Raw genomic sequence first — 19,824 nt, forward strand, 5'->3', positions numbered from 1 at the left:
GTCAAGAGGAACAAACTTTGGCACTTCAGGATCAGTTCATGTGAGTGTCATTCTGTCCTTCCCTCCCTCCCTCCCACCCAGTAAAAGTCAGGAAAACATAACCTATTCCCTCCATCTCAATCTCAATCTCAATATTTAATGTGTAGGGTGCATATGGGGAGCTGGCTGCAAGGAGATGTCAGAGAGGGAAAAGGTTATTTGGGGTGGGGTGAGGGGAAAACTAAGTGTCCAGGATAGGAGTTTTATGTGCATGTTCTGAAATGTGGGAGTGTTAGGTGTTTGAATGCACGTGCTGTGTTTGTGAGGGGGAGTCCGTTCCAGCTGCATGTGGTCCATGGAAGTGTGAATGCTTGAAAGTCTGTGTTATCGTGGTATGTTGAATATTTGTGGTTGTGTGTGTTATGGGTACTAGCTGTGTGTGGTGTAAGTATTCATGTTTGTTGATGTCAGTTTGATGGTTTGTGAGTTTGTGCATTATTGTCATTATTGTTAGTCTGTGTGCTTCTCTGTGAAGTGTGAGGGTGTCCATATTTAATTGTTTAATGTGTGTTGTTATGCCAGAAGTTTGTGTGTAATTGTTTTGTAATGAACCTGGCTGTAGCTATGTTGAGCTTTTCCAGCCTCTTTATATTTGTCTGTGTGTGTGGGTCCCCAAGACAGTGACCTGAGGGACACCTGAACAGACAGGGACAGGGTCAGATGCAACACTGTCAAGAAGAACACGTTAGGTCCTGTCGGAAAGAAAAGAAGTGACCCAGTGAAGAATTGGTCCAGTGCTGCCACAATGCTGTAGTTTCAGAATCAGTCTTTTGTGGAGTACTTTGTTAAAGGCTTTGGCAAAGTCTAGCACGATAGTGTCAACTTGTTTGGCATCACGTCTGTCTGGGTGTCTTGTAATGTCATGGTGGGTAACAGTGAGTTGTGACTCGCATGATAATTTTGGTTGGAATCCATGTCGTGTGGTCTGATAATACGTATGTTGTTTGTGTCAAGATGATTTATTATGTGTCTGTGTATGATGTGTTGAAAGATGTGGGAGATGATAAAGGTGGGAGAAATGGGGCAATAATTAGAAGGGTCACTCCAGACACCTGCCTTGAAAATGGGGTGACATCAGCACAAAGCCAGTCAGAGAGAAGAGAGGATGCATGAAGAGGTTGGGTAAAGATCACTTAGAGGATGGGTGGAAGGCTGAGAGCAAGGATGAGGGCACAAGTCTTAAGGAAAAAGGGGGGGGGAGACTTTTATCAAGTCCAGGTGATCTAGTGGTGTCCAGAGTCTGTGGTGACCTCTGCATTCCGTCTGTCCTGATGTCGAGGGGAGGGAATGGTGGGTAAGGGCTATTTGGCTTGTGTGGGGTTTTTCTGGATGAATACAGAGTGGAACTGTGTGTTGAGTAAGTGCTCTTTGTGTTCTGGCGTGGTAGCAAGAGTGTCGTAGCAGTCTTTAAGGACAAGTACTGTACTTGATGGCTTATAAGCCATGCCTTTTTACCAAAAAAAAGTCTGAGAAAATAAGCATGCGTCTTATAAGGCCAAGGTTCAGCTTTGGAGCAGTGGCCACTGGTAAGTCTGTGGCAACAGTGGCCTTTAAAACAAACCCCAAACATCTTTGCACATGTAAACAAAGTGATGACCATTTCTACACTTCAAAAACAACTTTTTTTTGGAAGATAACAATGTATAACAGGTGGGACTTGCCAGTAATTCACATAAAATAACACCAGTCAGGAAGAAATTAAGTGATGACCCTCACATTGCATGTACCAAAACAAACTCACGGTGGGTCACACACCAAACCTGGTGACACGTGCAAGATTCACTGTGTTCCTTAGTGTGATGCCATTATTCCTTGAAGTGAGACACACCTTCATACAACTGAAATTGTGCCTATCTTCTAACATTATTAGCTTGCTTACGTGTTCAATAAAACTCAAAGCTAATGAGAAACTATTGCTTTTTTAGAAAATAGCTTACTATCTAATAAAACAAAAGGTTTTATAAGTGAAGAAAGCATCATACAAACTTTAGTATCCCTCTGGGCTCTGACAGTGTCTTTGCCTACACCATATTTGTTCACATCTCACAGCAGGATTGGTGTTTGGTAGTGTTAGTAGGTCTTAGCAAATATAGAAGTTTTTAAATGTAAAATATTGGGGTCTAATAAGGATCTGAATACGTAAGAGAGGCCTTCAAATTTCAGTTGAAACCCTTCAGTTCATATTCAGAGCATATTTATCTTTTTTTTTTTTTTTTTCAATGCCTGCCCAAAGTGAGGTGTGCCTTATAAGCCCATGCGTCTTATAAGCCGTCAAATACTGTATGTTTGTTTTGTCCTGTCTGCATGACTTGAGGAATTTGAAGAAGTGTTTTGGTGTTGTTTCTAACATTATCTGTGAGATATCTACAAAGGTGTTCACGTTTGGTCTTCTTTATGTTTTTTGGCAAGATTCTTTTGGAAAGATCTGAAGGCGGCCCATTTCCCTGGTGTGTTCTGTGATTGTTTGCATCTGTCATCTCTGTTTTCTGTGGTGTTGTTTCCATAGGTTCCTGGAGAACCAGGGGAGTGTATGTCTACATGAGGGTGTTTTCTATGGGCTGTAGTTGTTCATGGTGGTGTGTATGGTGTGTCAGGCTGTTCCAGTTTCTTGGAGGAGTCCAGAGTATGAGTCAGAAGATAGAAAATTGTCTCTGTAGAGTGTTTAATTGAGTCTGTCAGCTCTAGAGTAGAGTAGGATTGACCCACATCTGTGTTTTTGTCTTGTCGGTAGAAGGTCTATGTCAACTGGAACATTGTTGTGGTCATTTAGTCCTGGAACTACCTGGGTGTTTATTATATTGTGTATGTTGTTTTTGAGAAGGTCTAATGTATGGACTGTGGTGAGAAGGCCTCTGGCACCAGAGGGGTGTGTGGTAGCCTGTGTTTTTGTTGGCTTGAGTACTGTTTGCATGAGTGAAAATGTATTTTTGTTGTCAATTAGTGTGTTGTGTAGCTGGCACCTGTTTGTGTGGGGAATGATAGGGTTGAAGACATCAGTGTCATAGGGATTGGAGGGGGACGTAGTGGTCCAGTTGATGTCAGGGAGGTTGAAATCATGTACAATCCAGATGTGTTTGTCTGGTGTGAGGTGTGAAAGAGCTGTGTGAAGGTTGTGTGAGTATTCTGTGTTGGAAGATGGAGGTCTGTTGAAAGCTGCAAGTAGAACCCCATGGCCTCTCTGCACAAGACTTTCTTCCTTCTCTCACCCCAATTTTGTCCACCTCTGTAATGCAAAAGTTAACCTGTATTCTCAATCATTCATCCTTTTCTCTGGTAAACTCTGGAACTCCCTGCCTGGTTCTGTGTTTCCTCCTTCCTATAGCTTGAACTCTTTCAAGAGGGAGGTTTCAAGACATTTATCCTTCAATTTTTGACAACCACTTTTGATTATGCTTGGGGACCAGCACCTCAGTGGGACTTTCTTATAAATGTATTGCCCTTGGCTGGTTTCCTTCCTACATAAAAAAAAAGTGAATTACAGTTAGAAATTTTTATGACTGTCTTGCTAAATGGTGGAGGAAAGACTTCTGCAGAATCTGTGTCGGGTGTTAAGCATGTTTTGTTACCTACAGTGAAGTCTGGGTCATTTGTGTGTAGGGCAGGAGAGGCACTGGGAGAGGTTGCTAGGGGAGTTGGGGAATGGGGGAAGGTTTAGGTGAAGGGGGTGTAAGAGAGGTGAGGGTAGTCATGATGTGCAGGAAATGCCAAAAGCAATGGGAAATGGCCCTGGTTGACAGATTGATGGACTGGTGTTACAAGGGTGTTTAGGTGATGTGGAGTTTGAATGTCTTGTTGTGTGGTGGGATGTGTGGCTAGGTTTTGGTGGTTGTGAGGGTGAGTGTTGCTGGTTCATGGAAGGAAAATGTATATGAGATTTGTTAGTACTATGTGTGCATAGCAGGTCAAAGGAGCTAGAGGTTGGAATAGGAGGTAGTGAGAAAGAAGATGTAGAGACATTAGGAGAGCCACATCTGCTGCAGATACACACGATACTATTGTTAATTGATCCGTGGTGCACCTGTGCAAACGATCTGATGCAGCCGACATGACACCACACAGCATGCTTGGACCGGTTACAGCAGATATCACATTGGATGCCCCTTTGCCTCACTAAGCTGCTTTGGCACAAACTGTCTTGAATGTGTGTTTGTATTGTTGTGGTGTGTTTTGGAGCAGTGTGAAGCATCTTGGCTAAGTGTGATGTTGGTGCTTGTGGATGATTTGGATGTGTGGTGTGGGGATGTAACTGTTCATGTCTGCACATGGCATATTAGTGTGTGTAGTGTAAGTGCCAAGAGTATTCCTGTTACCATGCTGAAGGCAAGGTGTAGCAGTATGTGGCATCTGTACTGGTGTGTTCTTACCTTCCATGAGTGTGCTTGTGTGGTGTTTTCTTGTTGTTGGCCAAAGCAACATTGCTGTTGCTGGTCATGGTGACTGGAACAACTGTTTCTGACATTTATGTGCTGCCTTGCTAGGAACTTTTTTTTTATTCTAAGAAAGTGATAAGACTTATTGAGTTAATAAAAAAGTAAAAAAGAGGCCAGAAAGATTTTAGAAATTAAATTGTGTGTCAAAGCAATGTATTGAACATTTATCTGTGGAGAAGGCAGGGCAGGGGAGGGGCCAGGTGCCGGGGAACAGGAACAAGGGTAGGGAGCCGAGGTGGAAATGTCCATTCATCTCAGAGTCAACAACCAAATTCCCTAGTACTGATATAAAGTCACTACTTCCCCCTCTGACCTTCCTAGTAACCCTGACCTAACCTATCACTTTCCCAATACCCCTGACCTGACCTATGACCTCATGCCGCCAGATCGGATCAGAGCTGTGTTATACGACTCATTGGAGTAACATCAGCGTGAGCTGTCTTACCCCGGCACTGTCGGCTGGCACTCATACCCTGGTACTCTCCACTGATGGCTTTGGTGCTGCTGCCAGGTGGGTGTTTCTCTCTCTCTCTCTCTCTCTCTCTCTCTCTCTCTCTCTCTCTCTCTCTCTCTCTCTCTCTCTCTCTCTCTCTCTCTCTCTCTCACTGATAATAGAGTGACGATGTTGTGGCAGGGAAGTGGAGTACGTACTGCAGGTGACCTCGGCCTCAGCTACCCAGGGGTCAGTGAAGGGTGGCACGCTGGTCAGGCTGGGCGGCACAGGCTTCAGCTCGGATTGTTCCCGCCTCAAGGTGAAGCTGGGCCAGGTGTATGAGTGTGAGGTGCTGCAGTGCTCCGATGAGGCCCTCACCTGCATCACCAGGCCCATCACCACCAACCACAGGATTGTGAATGTTGGCACCAGCTCTGGTGAGGCGCTGATTCATACACACACACACACACACACACTTGATGATGCAGAATTCCTGTTAAAGTATCACTAGAGTCACATAAACACCCTTGAAAACTCCAATAACATCCTGTGCAGTCAGTTAAACTATCTCTATCCTTGTTAAACTGCCCATAAAATTCCGAAAGTGCCTCTGAAAACCTGCAGTAACTTCCACCAGAACCTGTTAAAAGCAGTCAAGATAAGATGCTGAAACACTGATGAACACAGATGAAGCCTTTATCAAGCACCTCTCACTCACCAAACCTAGTCATCTTAGTACCATTTGTGGACTTCAAGCAACCCCATTACCTTCAATTTTCACAGAGACTGTACCATGGTATCCTCGTGTGCTGGAGGTAGTGGAGGGAGACTCAGTAACCTGGCAGTGGAGTAAGGTGTCTGAGAACTCACAGCTGCAGTACGGAGTGTGTGAGGTGGCCAGCCCTGTGGATAACTGTGAGGACGCTGATGGTTCTGGCTTCTTCTCAGGGACACAGACTGCTGCAGGTAAGGACAGAGAGACTGGGATGAGGTGAGGGGGAAATTGAGACAGGAAAGCACAGAAGTGAAGTGAGAGAAATGAAGGGATAGAAGGATAGTGACAAGGAGAGAAAGAGAGAGATTGGAGAGTGTAAACAGGAAGGAAAGGAAGGAGGATGGATTGAAAAGAAAGAAGGAAGAGAGAGAAGGATGGAAGTGGAGGAAGAGCGGAGAAAAATGAAAAGAAATAGGCAGGAGGAGAAATATGAGTAGTTTTTTTTTTCTGTAGGAAGGACACTGGCAAAGGGCAACAAAAATCCAATAAAAAAATATGTCCACTGAAATGCCAGTCTCATAAAAGGGTCAAAGCAGTAGTAAAAAATTGATGAATAAGTGTCTTGAAACCTCCCTCTTGAAGGAATTCAAGTCATAGGAAGGTGGAAATACAGAAGCAGGCAGGGAGTTCCAGAGTTTACCAGAGAAAGGAATGAATGATTGAGAATACTGGTTAACTCTTGCATTAGAGAGGTGGACAGAATAGGGTTGAGAGAAAGAAGAAAGTCTTGTGCAGTGAGGCTGCAGGAGGAGGGGAGGCATGCAGTTAGCAAGATCAGAAGAGCAGTTAGCATGAAAATAGCGATAGAAGATAACAAGAGATGCAACATTGCAGCGGTGAGAGGCTGAAGACAGTCAATTAGAGGAGAGGAGTTGATGAGACAAAAAGCTTTTGATTCCACCCTGTCTAGAAGAGCAATATGAGTGGAACCCCCCAGACATGTGAAGCATACTCCATACATGGACGGATAAGGCCCTTGTACAGAGTTAGCAGCTGGGGGGGGTGAGAAAAACTACTACTAATACTGCCACCACTACTACTACTACTGTTAATACTACCACCATGACTACCACTATTACTATTACTACTACTGCTACTGCTGCTGCTGCTGCTACTTCTACTACTACTCCCACCAGTACTACTACTACTACTACTACTACTACTACTACTACTACTACTACTACTACTACTACTACTATTACTACTATTGCTTTCCCGCAGGCTCTTTCACAGTGGCCTTCCCCCAGCAAGGCATCCACTATTATGCTGGCCCCACACTGCCTGGTGGTGTGGTGATGCGGGGCCAAGTCAACGTGGTACGGCCACCTCATCAGGCCCTCAGGATGGCCGTACTGCTGGGTAACAAGGAAGCCACCTACCAGGTTGCCGGGAGTCAGGTCGTCAACATGAGTGGCTGTGACCCCATCCTGGAGATGCCTCTGGACGGGTGTGACCTCCCCGACCTGACCACACCAGAAAATGGATACCTGTACTTTCATTTCCACACCTGTCACACACCTGTGGTCTCTGCCCTGGCCTCCTCCACCACCCACACTGTGAAGGGCCTGAGGTGAGGGCAGGCTGGCGCAGGCCAGGGTCCCTCTTGCATTAGTGATGGTAATGGTAGTAATGATAGCAGCACCAGTGGCAGTAATAATGGTTCCCCACGCTGAGTGTTTCCTGTTTTCTTTGACACAGCGGCCTGCAGGTGGTGGGCGGCGACTCTCTCACCATCACTGGATCAGGCTTTGGTGACCTGGCCTGCCAGGTAGAGGTCAGTGTTGGTGAAGCATCCTGTAGTGTGACCTCTGCTTCAGACACCTCTGTGACCTGCGATCTGGACAACCTGGACAACCTGAGGTCGGGTGCATACCTGCCCATCACTGTCAAGGCAATCAACAGGTGAGTGCAGCTAACATACAGACAGACAGATAGACAGACAGGTCAGCACAGATGAGAGAAACTGGATGTTTGAGATGATATGAGAAAAAAAAGGAACATGCTTCAATGACAGAAATACAGCTTTGTACCACAGCAGCATCACTACACCACAGCACCACCACACCTCACCACACTATCATACACCACATTACTGCACTACACCACCAGAGCATCACCACACAACACCATGGCATTGCCATGCCACCACAGCATCACTGCACCTCACCACACCACCACACCTCACCACGCCTCACCTGCAGGGGCATAGCAGTGACAGACATCACAGGGTACAGCAGTGAGGGCCGTGTGGTGGTGGTGCCGCAGGTGTCCTCCCTCAGTCCCCTGGAAGGCTCCCTGGGTGGCAGCACCCTGCTCACCATCAGTGGAAGTGGTCTGCAGGGTCTGGTTGCCTCTCCTGTGGTGCTGGTGGGGGGCCAGACCTGTGTGGTGCAGAGTGTCTCCTCCACCACAGTCACCTGCCTCACTCCACCCTCCACCTCTGCCACCGTGGCCACCTTCACTCTGACTGTGGCTGGTGTAAGTGTTGTGTGTGTGTGTGTGTGTGTGTGTGTTTATTATGTAGGAAGGACACTGGCCAAGGGCAACACAAATCCAATAAAAAAAAATGCCCACTGAAATGTCAGTCCCATAAAAGGGTCAAAGCAGTAGTCAAAAATTGATGAATAAGTGCCTTGAAACCTCCCTCTTGAAGGAATTCAAGTCATAGGAAGGTAGAAATATAGAAGCAGGCAGGGAGTTCCAGAGTTCACCAGAGAAAGGGATGAATGATTGAAAATACTGGTTAACTCTTGTGTTAGAAAGGTGGACAGAATATGGGTGAGAGAAAGAAGAAAGTCTTGTGCAGCGAGGCCGTGGGAGGAGGGGAGGCATGCAGTTTGCAAGATCAGAAGAGCAGTTAGCATGAAAATAGCGGTAGAAGACAGCTAGAGATGCAACATTGCGGTGGTGAGAGAGGCAGAAGACAGTCAGTTAGAGGAGAGGAGTTGATGAGACGAAAAGCTTTTGATTCCACCCTATCTAGAAGAGCAGTATGAGTGGAACCCCTCCAGACATGTGAAGCATACTCCATACATGGACGGATAAGGCCCTTGTACAGAGTTAGCAGCTGGGGAGTGAGAAAAACTGGCGGAGACGTCTCAGAACGCCTAACTTCATAGAAGCTGTTTTAACTAGAGATGAGATGTGAAGTTTCCAGTTCAGATTATGAGTAAAGGACAAACCGAGGATGTTCAGTGTAAAAGATGGGGACAGTTGAGTGTCATTGAAGAAGAGGGGGATAGTTGTGTGGAAGGTTGTGTCGAGTTGATAGATGGAGGAATTGAGTTTTTAAGGCATTGAACAATACCAAGTTTGCTCTGCCCCAATCAGAAATTTTAGAAAGATCAGAAGTCAAGCGTTCTGTGGCTTCCCTGCGTGAAATGTTTACCTCCTGAAGGGTTGGACGTCTATGAAAAGACATGGAAAAGTGCAGGGTGGTATCATCGGTGGAGTAGATAGGACAAAAAGTTTGGTTTAGGAGATGATTAATGAATAATAAGAAGAGAGTGGGTGACAGGACAGAACCCTGAGGAACACCACTGTTAATAGATTTAGGAGAAGAACAGTGACTGTCTACCACGGCAGCAATAGAACAGTCAGAAAGGAAACTTGAGATGAAGTTACAGAGAGAAGGATAGAAGCTGTAGGAGGGTAGTTTGGAAATCAAAGCTTTGTGCCAGAAGCTTTGGTGCACTGATGGGTGTGTGGAGTTCCAGCCAAGGCTGCATGTGTGTGCATATTTTACCTAGTTGTAATTTCCAGGGCCTGAGGTATGCTTGTGTGGTCCTGTCTCCATATCTACACTTGTGCAGTTGTTCCTTAAAGTTGTACACACTTGTTTCCAGTACTACCTCCTCACTGAGCTTGTTCCATACTTCTGGATTTCTTTGTTGGAAACTGTTTCTTTATGTTATTCAAGCATCTTTCTTTTTTTATTTTTTTGCTGTGGCCTCGTGTGTATCTGGTATTTTCTACTTCTCTTAGCAGCAGTTTCTCATTATCAATTTCTTCCATTCAATTCCACAATTTATATATAGTTATTAAGTCTTCCTGTTCTCTTCTTTGTTCCAATGTGGCAGATTTATCTTCATTAACTTGTCTTCATACGTTAATTCTTCCAGTTCTGGAACCATCTTCATTGCCATCCTTTGTATTCTTTCTATTTCTTTGACATGTTTCATCTTGTGGGAAGACTACACTGATTTAGCATATTCCAGCTTTGGTCAAATCATAGTGGTAATTATCTTTCTCTTCATACCTTTATCCATGTAGTGGAATGCTGTTTTAATATTTCTCATCGTTCTATATGTATCTCTGAACATCTTCTGTATGTGCATCTCTGATTATTGACTGTCCTGTATATTCACTCCCAGATCTTTCTCTTCTTGTACTTTTATTATTTCTGCATTTCCCATTTTCTAGATCCATTTTGGTCTCTTTTCACTTTTTCCCACTTACATTACATGACATTTTTTCATATTAAACTCCATCTCACATTTCTTGCTCCAGTCCCAGATTTTATTCAGATCCTCTTGTAGATTTTCAGTCTTTCATATGTTTTTGTAATTTTGCATCATCTGCAAACAAATTTGTGTAACTCATTACTCCTTCTGGCATATCACTGGTGTAGATAAGGAAAAGTATTGGTGCCAGCACTGATCCTTGTGGTACTCCACTATCTACTTTTCTCCATTTTGACTTTTACATCCTTTACTGCCATTCTCATTTCTCTTCCCTTTAAGTAGCTTTCCATCCAGTTTATTATTTTTCCATTTAATTCTCCAACATTTTCTAGCTTCCATAGTAGCCTGTTGTGGGGAGCTTTGTCAAAAGCTTTTTTTTTTTTTTAGATCTAAATGCACACAGTCTACTCATCCATCCCTCTCCTGCATTATATCAGTCACTCTTGAATAGAAGCTGATCAGATTTATTACACATGATTGTTTTTATCTAAAGCCATACTGCTTTTCTGATATTATATCATGTTCTCTAGAAGTTTTGTCCACTGCTTCTGCGTCACTTTTTCACAGATCTTGCATACTATGCTGGTCATTGATACTGGTCTGTAGTTTAATGGCTCTTCTTTTTTTCCACATTGATAAATTGGCACTATACCTGTTCTCTTTCATTCCTTAGGCACTTCCAATTGATACTGAGCATTTTATTATGTCATATACTGGTTCAATTAACTGTTACCTGTTAAAATGAAACCTGATACTCCATCTGGTCCTGTTGCTTTTCTCTCTTCCAGTTCCTCAACCATTTAATAAAGTTCTTTGATTACTGTAATTTCCCACATTTGTTCTTTTGTGTTCACATCTTGTGGTTCTTTAAATTCTGATTCTTTTGTGAAAACTTGGTGGAACTTTTTGTTTAGCAATTCACTCATGTCTTTTGGGTCTTCATATGTTTCATGTCCATCCTTCAACTGTTCTAGTTTTTCTTTGAGTTTAATTTTTCCATTTATGAATCTAGAATAGTTTTGGTTTGTCCTTGCACTTCTCAAGTGCATCTTTTACATATCCTTTTTCTTTCCCTCTCCTTATTTACACATATTCATTTCTTGCTATCTTAAAGTCTTTATTTTTTTGGTTTCCACTTCTTTTCGTTGTTATCCATGCTTCATCTCTTTTCTCTTTGCTCTTGCACATCTTGCGTTAACTACACCAGTTTTCCTTTTTCTTTAGGTTTGTATAGTGGGACATATTTATTCACTCCTGCCTCATATAGTCTTATATTGCCTTGCATATAATTTGCTCTCTTCAGCTTTCTCCTGTCCGTTGCTTCATAGAATCTCGTAAGATATTTACGTTAGCTTTTCCATAGTTTCTCCTGTTTTGTTTGTAGGATTCATCCTCTGCACTGACATCACTGTCAGTCTCTATTTCTATCATTATATGGTCACTTTTTTCCATGGGGGACATGTACCATTTCTTTAGTTAGGTCAATTCCTTTTGTTAATATTAAGTCAAGTCTTGTTGGTTCATCATCTCTTATATATCTTGTATTTTTGGTCACCCATTGCATCATTGTGTTTTCTATAGTCAGCTTCATAAATCTTTCTCACCATGCAGTCTTGTTTCCTCATGCCTTGAATGTTTCCTAATTTATTTCTTTGCAATTGAAGTCACCAACCAATAATTCTGTTTTATTACTTTTGATTAATTTACTCAAATGCTGAGTGGTATCTTCTATTATTTTCTCACAGCCTTCCTTGCTCCAAGAATTTGTTTTTGGGTGGTACGTGGGTTGTTATTACCATCAGTATTTCTCCATGATTATCCTCCAAGTTAACAGTCACTATTTCTGCTTTTCCTTCCCCATATTTCATTATTTTTGTCTTCACCTCATTTCTTGTCATTATCATTACACCTCCCCCTCCTTTGTCAATCCTGTCTCTTCTCCACATATTGTAGTTGTTGTTAATGATAGTCTGATTTTCTTCTTGTAGCTTTATTTCTGTTAAACACGCTATCTTCAGATTCTTTTTCTTTTAAATAGTCTTATAATTCCAGTGTCCTGTGTAACAGTCCGTCTGTGTTGGTGTACATCACATTCAGTCCTTCATTTTTGCAATTTTTTTCTTTTACTTTAATTTATTCCTTTTCCTTTATGTACCATTTTTTCACGCTGTCTCCAAAAACTCTCCAAAACTCTAAAAAAAGTTTAGTCTTTTCTTCTGTTCTTGATTAATTTTTCCCTTTAGCCTCTTTGTGTGTGTGTGTGTGTGTGTTTGTGTGTGTGACATGCAGGAAAGAGCTTTGCTTGTGCTATCCTGTCTCCATATCTATTTTTATCTAACTTTGTCTTAAATTTATGTATTGTATTTGTATCAATGACTTCTTTGTTCAAATCATTCCAGACCTCCACAGTTCTATGTGGGAAGCTATTTTCTTAACATCTCTTCTACATGCATCTTTTTTAAGTTTTCTGCCATGTACCCTTGAGCCTCTTGTATCCCACATCACCAAGTCCTTCCTATCCAAGTTTTTTATTTCAGTCATCATTCTGTATAGTATGATCAGATCACCTCTCTCTCTTCTCTGTTCTAATGTTATAAGACACGATTTAGACATTCTTTCTTCATACATTAGATCCTCCAAACTTGGAGGTGACTGTTGCTACTCTTCCTATTTTCTTATAGATTTCTTGGTATTAGGTGACCATACCACAGCTACATACTCCAATCCTGGGTGTATCATGGTCACAATAATTTTTTTTTTTATCATTTCCTCATCCAGATGTGCAAATGCTGTTCTTATGTTTTTCAGTGTTAATAGCTGGTGACAGCTTGTCAGTAATAACTACACCAAGGTCTCTTTCTTCTGTTCTTTTATTGTGTGTGTGTGTGTGTGTGTGTGTGTGTGTGTGTGTGTGTAGGGTCTGTTTTCTTTCTTATCCTGAGGTGCTGAAAGAAGACCTTGGTGCACAGATGGATGTGTGGAGGTGCAGCCAAGACTGTGTGTGTGTATTTACCTAGTTGTGAAATACAGGACAAGAGGCACACTAGGCTCATGCTGTTCCATCTCCATATCGACTTTTATCCAGATTTTCTTTAAATTTATGGACTGTCTTGGCACACAGTCTCATCAATAAATGAATTCCACACTGCTATGCTCCTGTGGGGAAAGCTATGTTTCTTGATGTCTCTTCTGCAAACACTCCTTATCAGTTTCCTTCCATGTCCTCTGGTATCTCTCTTATCAGGTATCACAAGATTATCCCTGCCCAATTTTTTCATCCCTTCCAATATTCTGTATAGTGCTATCAAATCACCTCTTTCCCTCCTTTTTTGTAGTGTAGTTGGGCCCAATCTCATAAACTTCTCTTCATAACTATGCCCTCTTAGGCTTGTAGGGATTTTAGTTGCAGCTCTCTGAATTCTTTCTAGCTTCCTGATATCCTTCGTCAAACTTGGTGAGCACACTAATGCTGCATACTCCAGTCCTGGATATGTCATTGTTGTTTACAATTTTTTTTTTATCATATCATCTTCATTGTCGGTGAATGCCATCTTCATGTTTCTCAGCAGATTGCATGTTTATCCAGTGATCTTGTTTACATGCTTCACAAATGACACTTTATTAGAAATGATTGCTCCCAGATCTTTTTCTCTGATCTTATAGTAATTTTCTCATTTCCCAAATAGTAGATGCCTTCTGTTTTTCTTGCACTTTTTCCAAACTTCACCACACTACATTTCTTGGCATTAAACTCCATGTTCCATCTCAACAATCATTTATTTATCTTAATTAGGTCTTGATTCAGAGCTTTGCAGTCTTTTTCATTTGTTACTTTTCTCATAATCTTAGCATCATCAGCAAAGAGACTCATGTGGCTTGTCATTCCTTCCATCATGTCGTTTACATATATTGCAGAACTTCACTTATTACCGGTTTCCACTTTGACTTATTGCCTCTGATTACTGTCCTCATTTATCTCTCCGTCAAGAAGTTGGTCATGCATTTTAATAACGATCCTCCCAATCTTCCTATATTTTTCAGTTATCCATATTAGCCTTCTGTATGGTACTTTGTATAATGCGTTTTGCAGGTCTAAGTACATGCAGTCAGTCCATCCATCTCTCTCTTGCACTATGTCCATTACTCTTGTGTAGAAGCTTATCAAATTTGTTACACAAGATCTTCCTTCTCTGAATCCAAATTGTCTGTCTGTTATCACATTGTTGTCTTCCAGGCATTTCACCCATCTGTTCTTGATGATCTTTTTGCAGATCTTTGGTACCACACTTGTCAGCAATACTGGTCTATTGTTAAATGAGTCTCCTTTACTTCCAGCCTTGTGAATTGGGTAATATTCGCCTATTTCCAATCTTTGGGTACTTTTCCTTCCAACAGGGTGGTGCTAATTATATTGTGTATCACCTTAGCTAGTTTTGGGCTACACTTCTTTAGAATCCAGCTTGACAGACTATCAGGTCCCATTGCTTTCCATACACCCAGCTCTTCCAATATATTCTTTACTTCTTCTGTTGATGTTACTACCTCTTTCAGACCAGTCCCATTTTCCATCACTATCCTTTCTTCCCTAAAATAATTTTCTTTAGTAAGCAGTGAGTGGAAGTGTCTGTTGAACACTTCAGCCATCTCTTTTGGGTCTTCGACCATTTCTTCTCCAACTATTACTCAGCTGATGTCTTCTTTACTCCTCAATTTTCCATTCATAAATTTTTAAAACAGTTTTGGTTGGTCTTTGCATTTATGCACAACATTCTTTTCATAATTCTACTCATCTCTGTGTATTTTAACATATTCATTCCTCTTTCTTATATAATTGGTCCACAAGTCATGTCTCTTATATTTCTTCCACATTCCATGCTTTTTTCTGTCTCCAGTCTAGCTGTAGCACATCTCTTGTTACTCCAGTCCTTCTTAAAAAGGTTTTCTGTTGATTTCATAGGTGTCCATTTCCCCTCTCCTTTATTATAAATGTTCAGGAAGGTGGTCCACTCTCCTTCTATATCACCCATTTGAAATACTTTGTTCCAATCCATTTCAATGAAATACTTCCTAAGCTGTCCAAAATTTGTCTCACTACAGTTCAACCATTCTCTCCTGTGGTCTTTTCTCATATCTATGTTTTTATTCATTACTAAGAACTGAATCAGTGCATAGTCACTTTTATCTATTGGTTTTTTGTGTTTTAAATCCTTTATTATGGCTTGTTCCTTCGTAAAAATTAGATCCAGCTTTGACAGTATTTCATTTTCTCTGAATTTTGTGTCTTCTTTAACCCACTACATCAGAATATTCTCAACAGCCAACTCCAGTAATTTGGTCCCCCCTGTGATGACTTGCTATGTTATGTGGTCCAATTTTCCCAAGATATCTGTTTACAGTTAAAGTCTCCTGTCACTAGTTCACCTCATTTTCATCCAGCAACTTGGATAAACATGCCTTTATGTCTCTCAGCATTCTCTTGTATTCTTCCTCACCCCTTGAGTTGGAATAAGGGAAACATAGGTCACTGCAGTATTTTGGCATCTTCCCACATTTCTTTTAAAGGCTATTTTCAGTACCTCTGCCTTCCCCTCCCCACATGTAGTAGATTTCACTGTCAATCCTTGTCTAATTAGGAGCATCACACCTAAACCCTGCTTAAATCTTTTATTTCTCATCCAGAGGTTGTAATTTCCATCACCAATATCTAAAACGTCCACATCACTCTCCAGTTTTGTTTCAACAATTGCCATGATATCTGGCTTCTCTTCTCTCTTAAACAGTCTCTAACTTTCAACACTACTGGTATCAGACCATTTAAGTTAGTATACTCCACTTTTAAACCTCCCCTTCTGCATTGTCCTCTTTCCTCTACCACTTTCTCAGCCTCATGTCTGTGACCCTTCAATAGAACCTCTTCTCCACTTCTGGTCTTTTTTCGTTTTTTTTTTTTTTTCATTTAATTCTCTTCTTAGTTCATTTATAGTAGCTCTCTCTTCTCTGGTCCTATCTTTTTCATCCACACTTGGTTGTACTCTTTAACTCTGGCCAATTTCTAAACTTTGCCTAATATTTCTTCAGCTGCTGCTTATGACCTGTGTGTGTGTGTGTGTGTGTGTGTGTGTATGTAGAGTTGTTGTAAGCCAGCTTCTCACTATTTATGAGTTACGTTAGAGCTGTGAAGTCTTTCTGCTCACCAAGTACTGCTACTTCACTCTCATTCCTCAAGTCAAATTACCTAGTGGTTGGCCCAAGGGTTTGAGTGGGGCACGCCATAAACACAGCTCTAAAAGTTCTATAATTATTTATTAACCAGTGAATTATGATCCCAGTCATTACTCCTTAACAGCAAAGTGAGTGATGTGTTGGGCCAAAGCACAAGGGGATGGTTTTGGCTGCACATGTGTTGTCATTCTGAACAGCTGAATGAGGGTTGTCTTGGTGAGGCTGAACTGCTTGCATCACCATTACTCTTGTGGGGGGCAGTGACAGATGAGTGAGTGTTGTCTTGTGAGCCACTTTCGCCGTCATTAGTCTTGCATGGGGTGGTGACGGCACTGGTGTCAGTACTATGTCATAGTGTTTTATTTCTATTCCTGAGGTGCTGAGAGAAGGCCTTGGTGCACTGATAGGTGTGTGGAGGTGTGTCTAAGGCTGTGTGTGTGTGAGTGTGTGTGCATACATGAAGTTAAAAGAACACTTGTCTTCATTCTAAACTTGAGGCAAGAGGAACACAGCAGAGTACTGAGTCAGAGCTGCTGCCTGGATGTGTGGTGAGGCACTGTTGGCAGTGGTACTCATGTGTGCATTACTGTATTACCACATGGCACATCTTCCTTTCAGTGCAGAATGATCAAGATGAGTGAATTATTTAAGTCTGTCACCATATCTAAGACTAGATGTGTATCCAACATCAACAGTGTCTTGGCAAAAGACTATATAAATTCCTTTTCTCGTCTCAAACCATAATATGGTAATTTGGTGTCTTTTGAGTGACTAAATCTTAAAAAGCTTAAAAGAAAATCTCCTGCAGGTGCCGGCCAAGATGGACACCCTTACCTTCACCTACAGTGAGGCACTCACCCCTGTGGTCACCAGCATGGCAGTGCAGGGCGAGGAAGTGACATTGTCTGGCCACAACTTTGGCAGTGACAACACCAAGGTCACCATCACTCTGGTGCAACAGTCGGTCCCCCATGGCTGCCGAGAGGTGCCTCAGGAGGAGGAGAAGGAAGACTTGATGGTGGAAGAAAGGGAAGAGTGGTGGTGGTGGTGCTGAAGGATGAGGTTGAGGACTTCCTGGGTGTGGAGGCGGGTGATGAGATGGACCGCCTGGTGGAGACAGTGGCCGAGGATGAGGATAACGTGCTCAGTGGTAAGTACCTGCATGGCCTGGGGCAGAAGGCGAGGCTGTCCCTGGTGGATGTGCTGGAGGCCCCTCGGGGCTTCTGGGGTAGCTTCACCGGCACCGGGGCAGCCACCTTTGAGGAGACGGTGCAGCTGGGTGCCTGGCGCATGGCTGGCATTGGCCCTCTTCCCCACATACTGGACCACAACCCCCAGGAGAGACACCCACAACAGAGTCACTCAACAGAGGACCATCCCACCTCCTACTCCTGCACCATCACCTCTCTCACCCCCACCAAAGTGTCCTGCACAGCAGCCGGCCTGTCCGCAGGCTCCTACAGACCCATGGTGACCATGGCTGGGGCTAGGGCAGTTGTGGGCAACAAGGTGACCTCCACTACCCTGCCCGTGGCCTCTGCCCTAACACCTCAGTCCGGCAGCATCAACGGAGGTGCGGTGCTGGTGGGGAACAGCTCGGGGTTCATTCCCGGGTACATGATGGTGGTGGTTGGTGGTGCTGAGTGCCCCATGCTGCAGGAGAGTGCCAACACCATCTCCTGCCTCCTGCCACCTGGCATTGAGGGGGAGGCAGCGGTGGTGGTCAGTGTGGCCTGCAGTGAGAATGTGATGGCTGCCAAAGCATTCACCTACGCTGCAGCCGTCACCCCCATGCTTCTCTCTGTCACGTGAGTCTTGATGCCATGCACCCCACTTCACCACACACACACACACACACACACACACACACATCTTCTGTATCACTGGTGTTTTGTTTATAATAATAATAATAATAATAATAATAATAATAATAATAATAATAATAATGATAATAATAATAATAATGATGCTACTACTACTACAACTGATAATAATAATAATAATAATAATAATAATAATAATAATATAATAATAATAATAATGATGATGATGATGATAATGATGATGATGATAATAATAATAATAATAACAGTAATGCATTATTAATATTATCATTATTAAATATGTTCACTAATTTCAATGAGAACAAATATTTATCATCATGTTCAAAGTGATTGTGTTGGCCAGCACCCCCACCACCTCATTTACCCAGTGACCTCAGATCTTGATGTTGCAGGTGGCGCAGGATCACTCCTGAGCTGGGTCTTTGTGTTGGCAAAGACAATTCAGTCTTCACTAGGTGAATTGCCACACTCTTGAATCTTCTGAATTTTCCACCATCTGGCTTCAACCACAGACTCATTCAAACTAAATTTATCTGTGCTGTATACCTCTCATCTAACTTCTCTGACTATAAGAAATTCTTTGACTAACTTCCAAAGTGGAGCACATTCTGACTCTCTTCCCTTTTGCAGAGATCTCCATTCTTGGAGACTTCAATGTTCACCACCAGCTTTGGCTTTCCTCTCCTTTAACTGACCATCCTGGTGAACTAGCCTTCAACTTTACCATTCTCCACGACCCAGAGCAACATCCTACTTGTATTCCTGACTGTCTTGGAGATATGCCCAACATTCTTGACCTTTTCCTGACTTCTAATCCATCTGCTTATGCTGTTACCCTATCTTTTCTGTTGGGCTCCTCTGATCACAATCTCACTTCTGTATCTCATCCTATTGCTCCAATTCCTCCTCAGGATCCCCCTAAGCAGAGGTGCCTCTGACATTTTGCTTCTGCTAGTTAGGGGGCCTGAGGAGGTGTTTTGCTGATTTTCCTTGGAATGACTACTGCTTCCATGTCACAGACTGTCTCTGTGTGCTGAGTACATAACAGAGGTGATAGTATCTGGCATGAAAGCGTACATTCCTCTCTCTTTTTCTCGACCTAAACCTTCCAAACCTTGGTTTAACACAGCCTGTTCTTGTGTTATACATGATAGAGAGATGGGTAACAAAAGGTACTTGAGCCTTCCATCACCAGAATCTCATGCCTGAATGCATGAATATTTCTCATGCATGAATATTTCTGCCTGGAACCATGCAAAGTCTTTTCTCCAACAAGCCAAAAACTCCTTCATAAATAGAAAGTGTCAAAATTTTTCAAGATCTAACTCCCCTCATGACTTCTGGCACCTAACCAAACACATCTCCCATAACTTTGCTTCTTCATCTTTCTCTCTTTTATTTCAACCAGATGGCACCACTCTGATCTCATCTATTTCTAAAGCTGAACTCTTTCCTCAAACCTTTGCTAAAAACTCTACCTTGAATGATTCAGTGCCTGTTCCTCCCTCTCCTCCACCTTCTGACTACTTTGTGTTACCTATTAAAATTCTTCACAACGATGTTTTCCATGCCTTCACTGGCCTAAACCCTCAGAAGGCTTATGGACCTGATGGGGTCC

The 19,824-nt window shown here is 42.5% G+C and overlaps 2 protein-coding genes across 2 annotated transcripts in view; both read left to right on the forward strand.

Annotated features, from left to right (window-relative positions):
* On the forward strand, positions 1-17,416 carry LOC135097542 (fibrocystin-L-like). Its single transcript, XM_063999472.1, has 7 exons — positions 1-40; positions 4,856-4,980; positions 5,686-5,868; positions 6,899-7,247; positions 7,376-7,579; positions 7,879-8,155; positions 17,171-17,416. Exons 2-7 carry the CDS (start codon positions 4,959-4,961, stop codon positions 17,414-17,416), a joined length of 1,281 nt encoding a protein of 426 aa, XP_063855542.1. The 5' UTR covers positions 1-40; positions 4,856-4,958.
* The window catches only part of LOC135097541 (fibrocystin-L-like), a 27,330-nt gene continuing 24,816 nt past the window's right edge, over positions 17,311-19,824 (forward strand). The window contains exon 1 of the mRNA XM_063999471.1: positions 17,311-18,170. Coding sequence (XP_063855541.1) covers positions 17,461-18,170 — 710 coding nt within the window. The 5' untranslated portion in view covers positions 17,311-17,460. The remainder of the gene's footprint in view (positions 18,171-19,824) is intronic.

Source organism: Scylla paramamosain, unplaced genomic scaffold (genome assembly GCF_035594125.1).
Source record: "Scylla paramamosain isolate STU-SP2022 unplaced genomic scaffold, ASM3559412v1 Contig24, whole genome shotgun sequence".
Lineage (NCBI taxonomy): Eukaryota > Metazoa > Arthropoda > Malacostraca > Decapoda > Portunidae > Scylla > Scylla paramamosain.

Bases quoted from the DNA above. Each gene is read 5' to 3' on its own strand.
- LOC135097542 (XM_063999472.1), top strand. From the start codon at position 4,959: ATGGCTTTGGTGCTGCTGCCAG. The intron at 7,248-7,375 runs GTGAGGGCAGGC...TCTTTGACACAG, and splicing joins CACACTGTGAAGGGCCTGAG to CGGCCTGCAGGTGGTGGGCG. The intron at 7,580-7,878 runs GTGAGTGCAGCT...CCTCACCTGCAG, and splicing joins ACTGTCAAGGCAATCAACAG to GGGCATAGCAGTGACAGACA.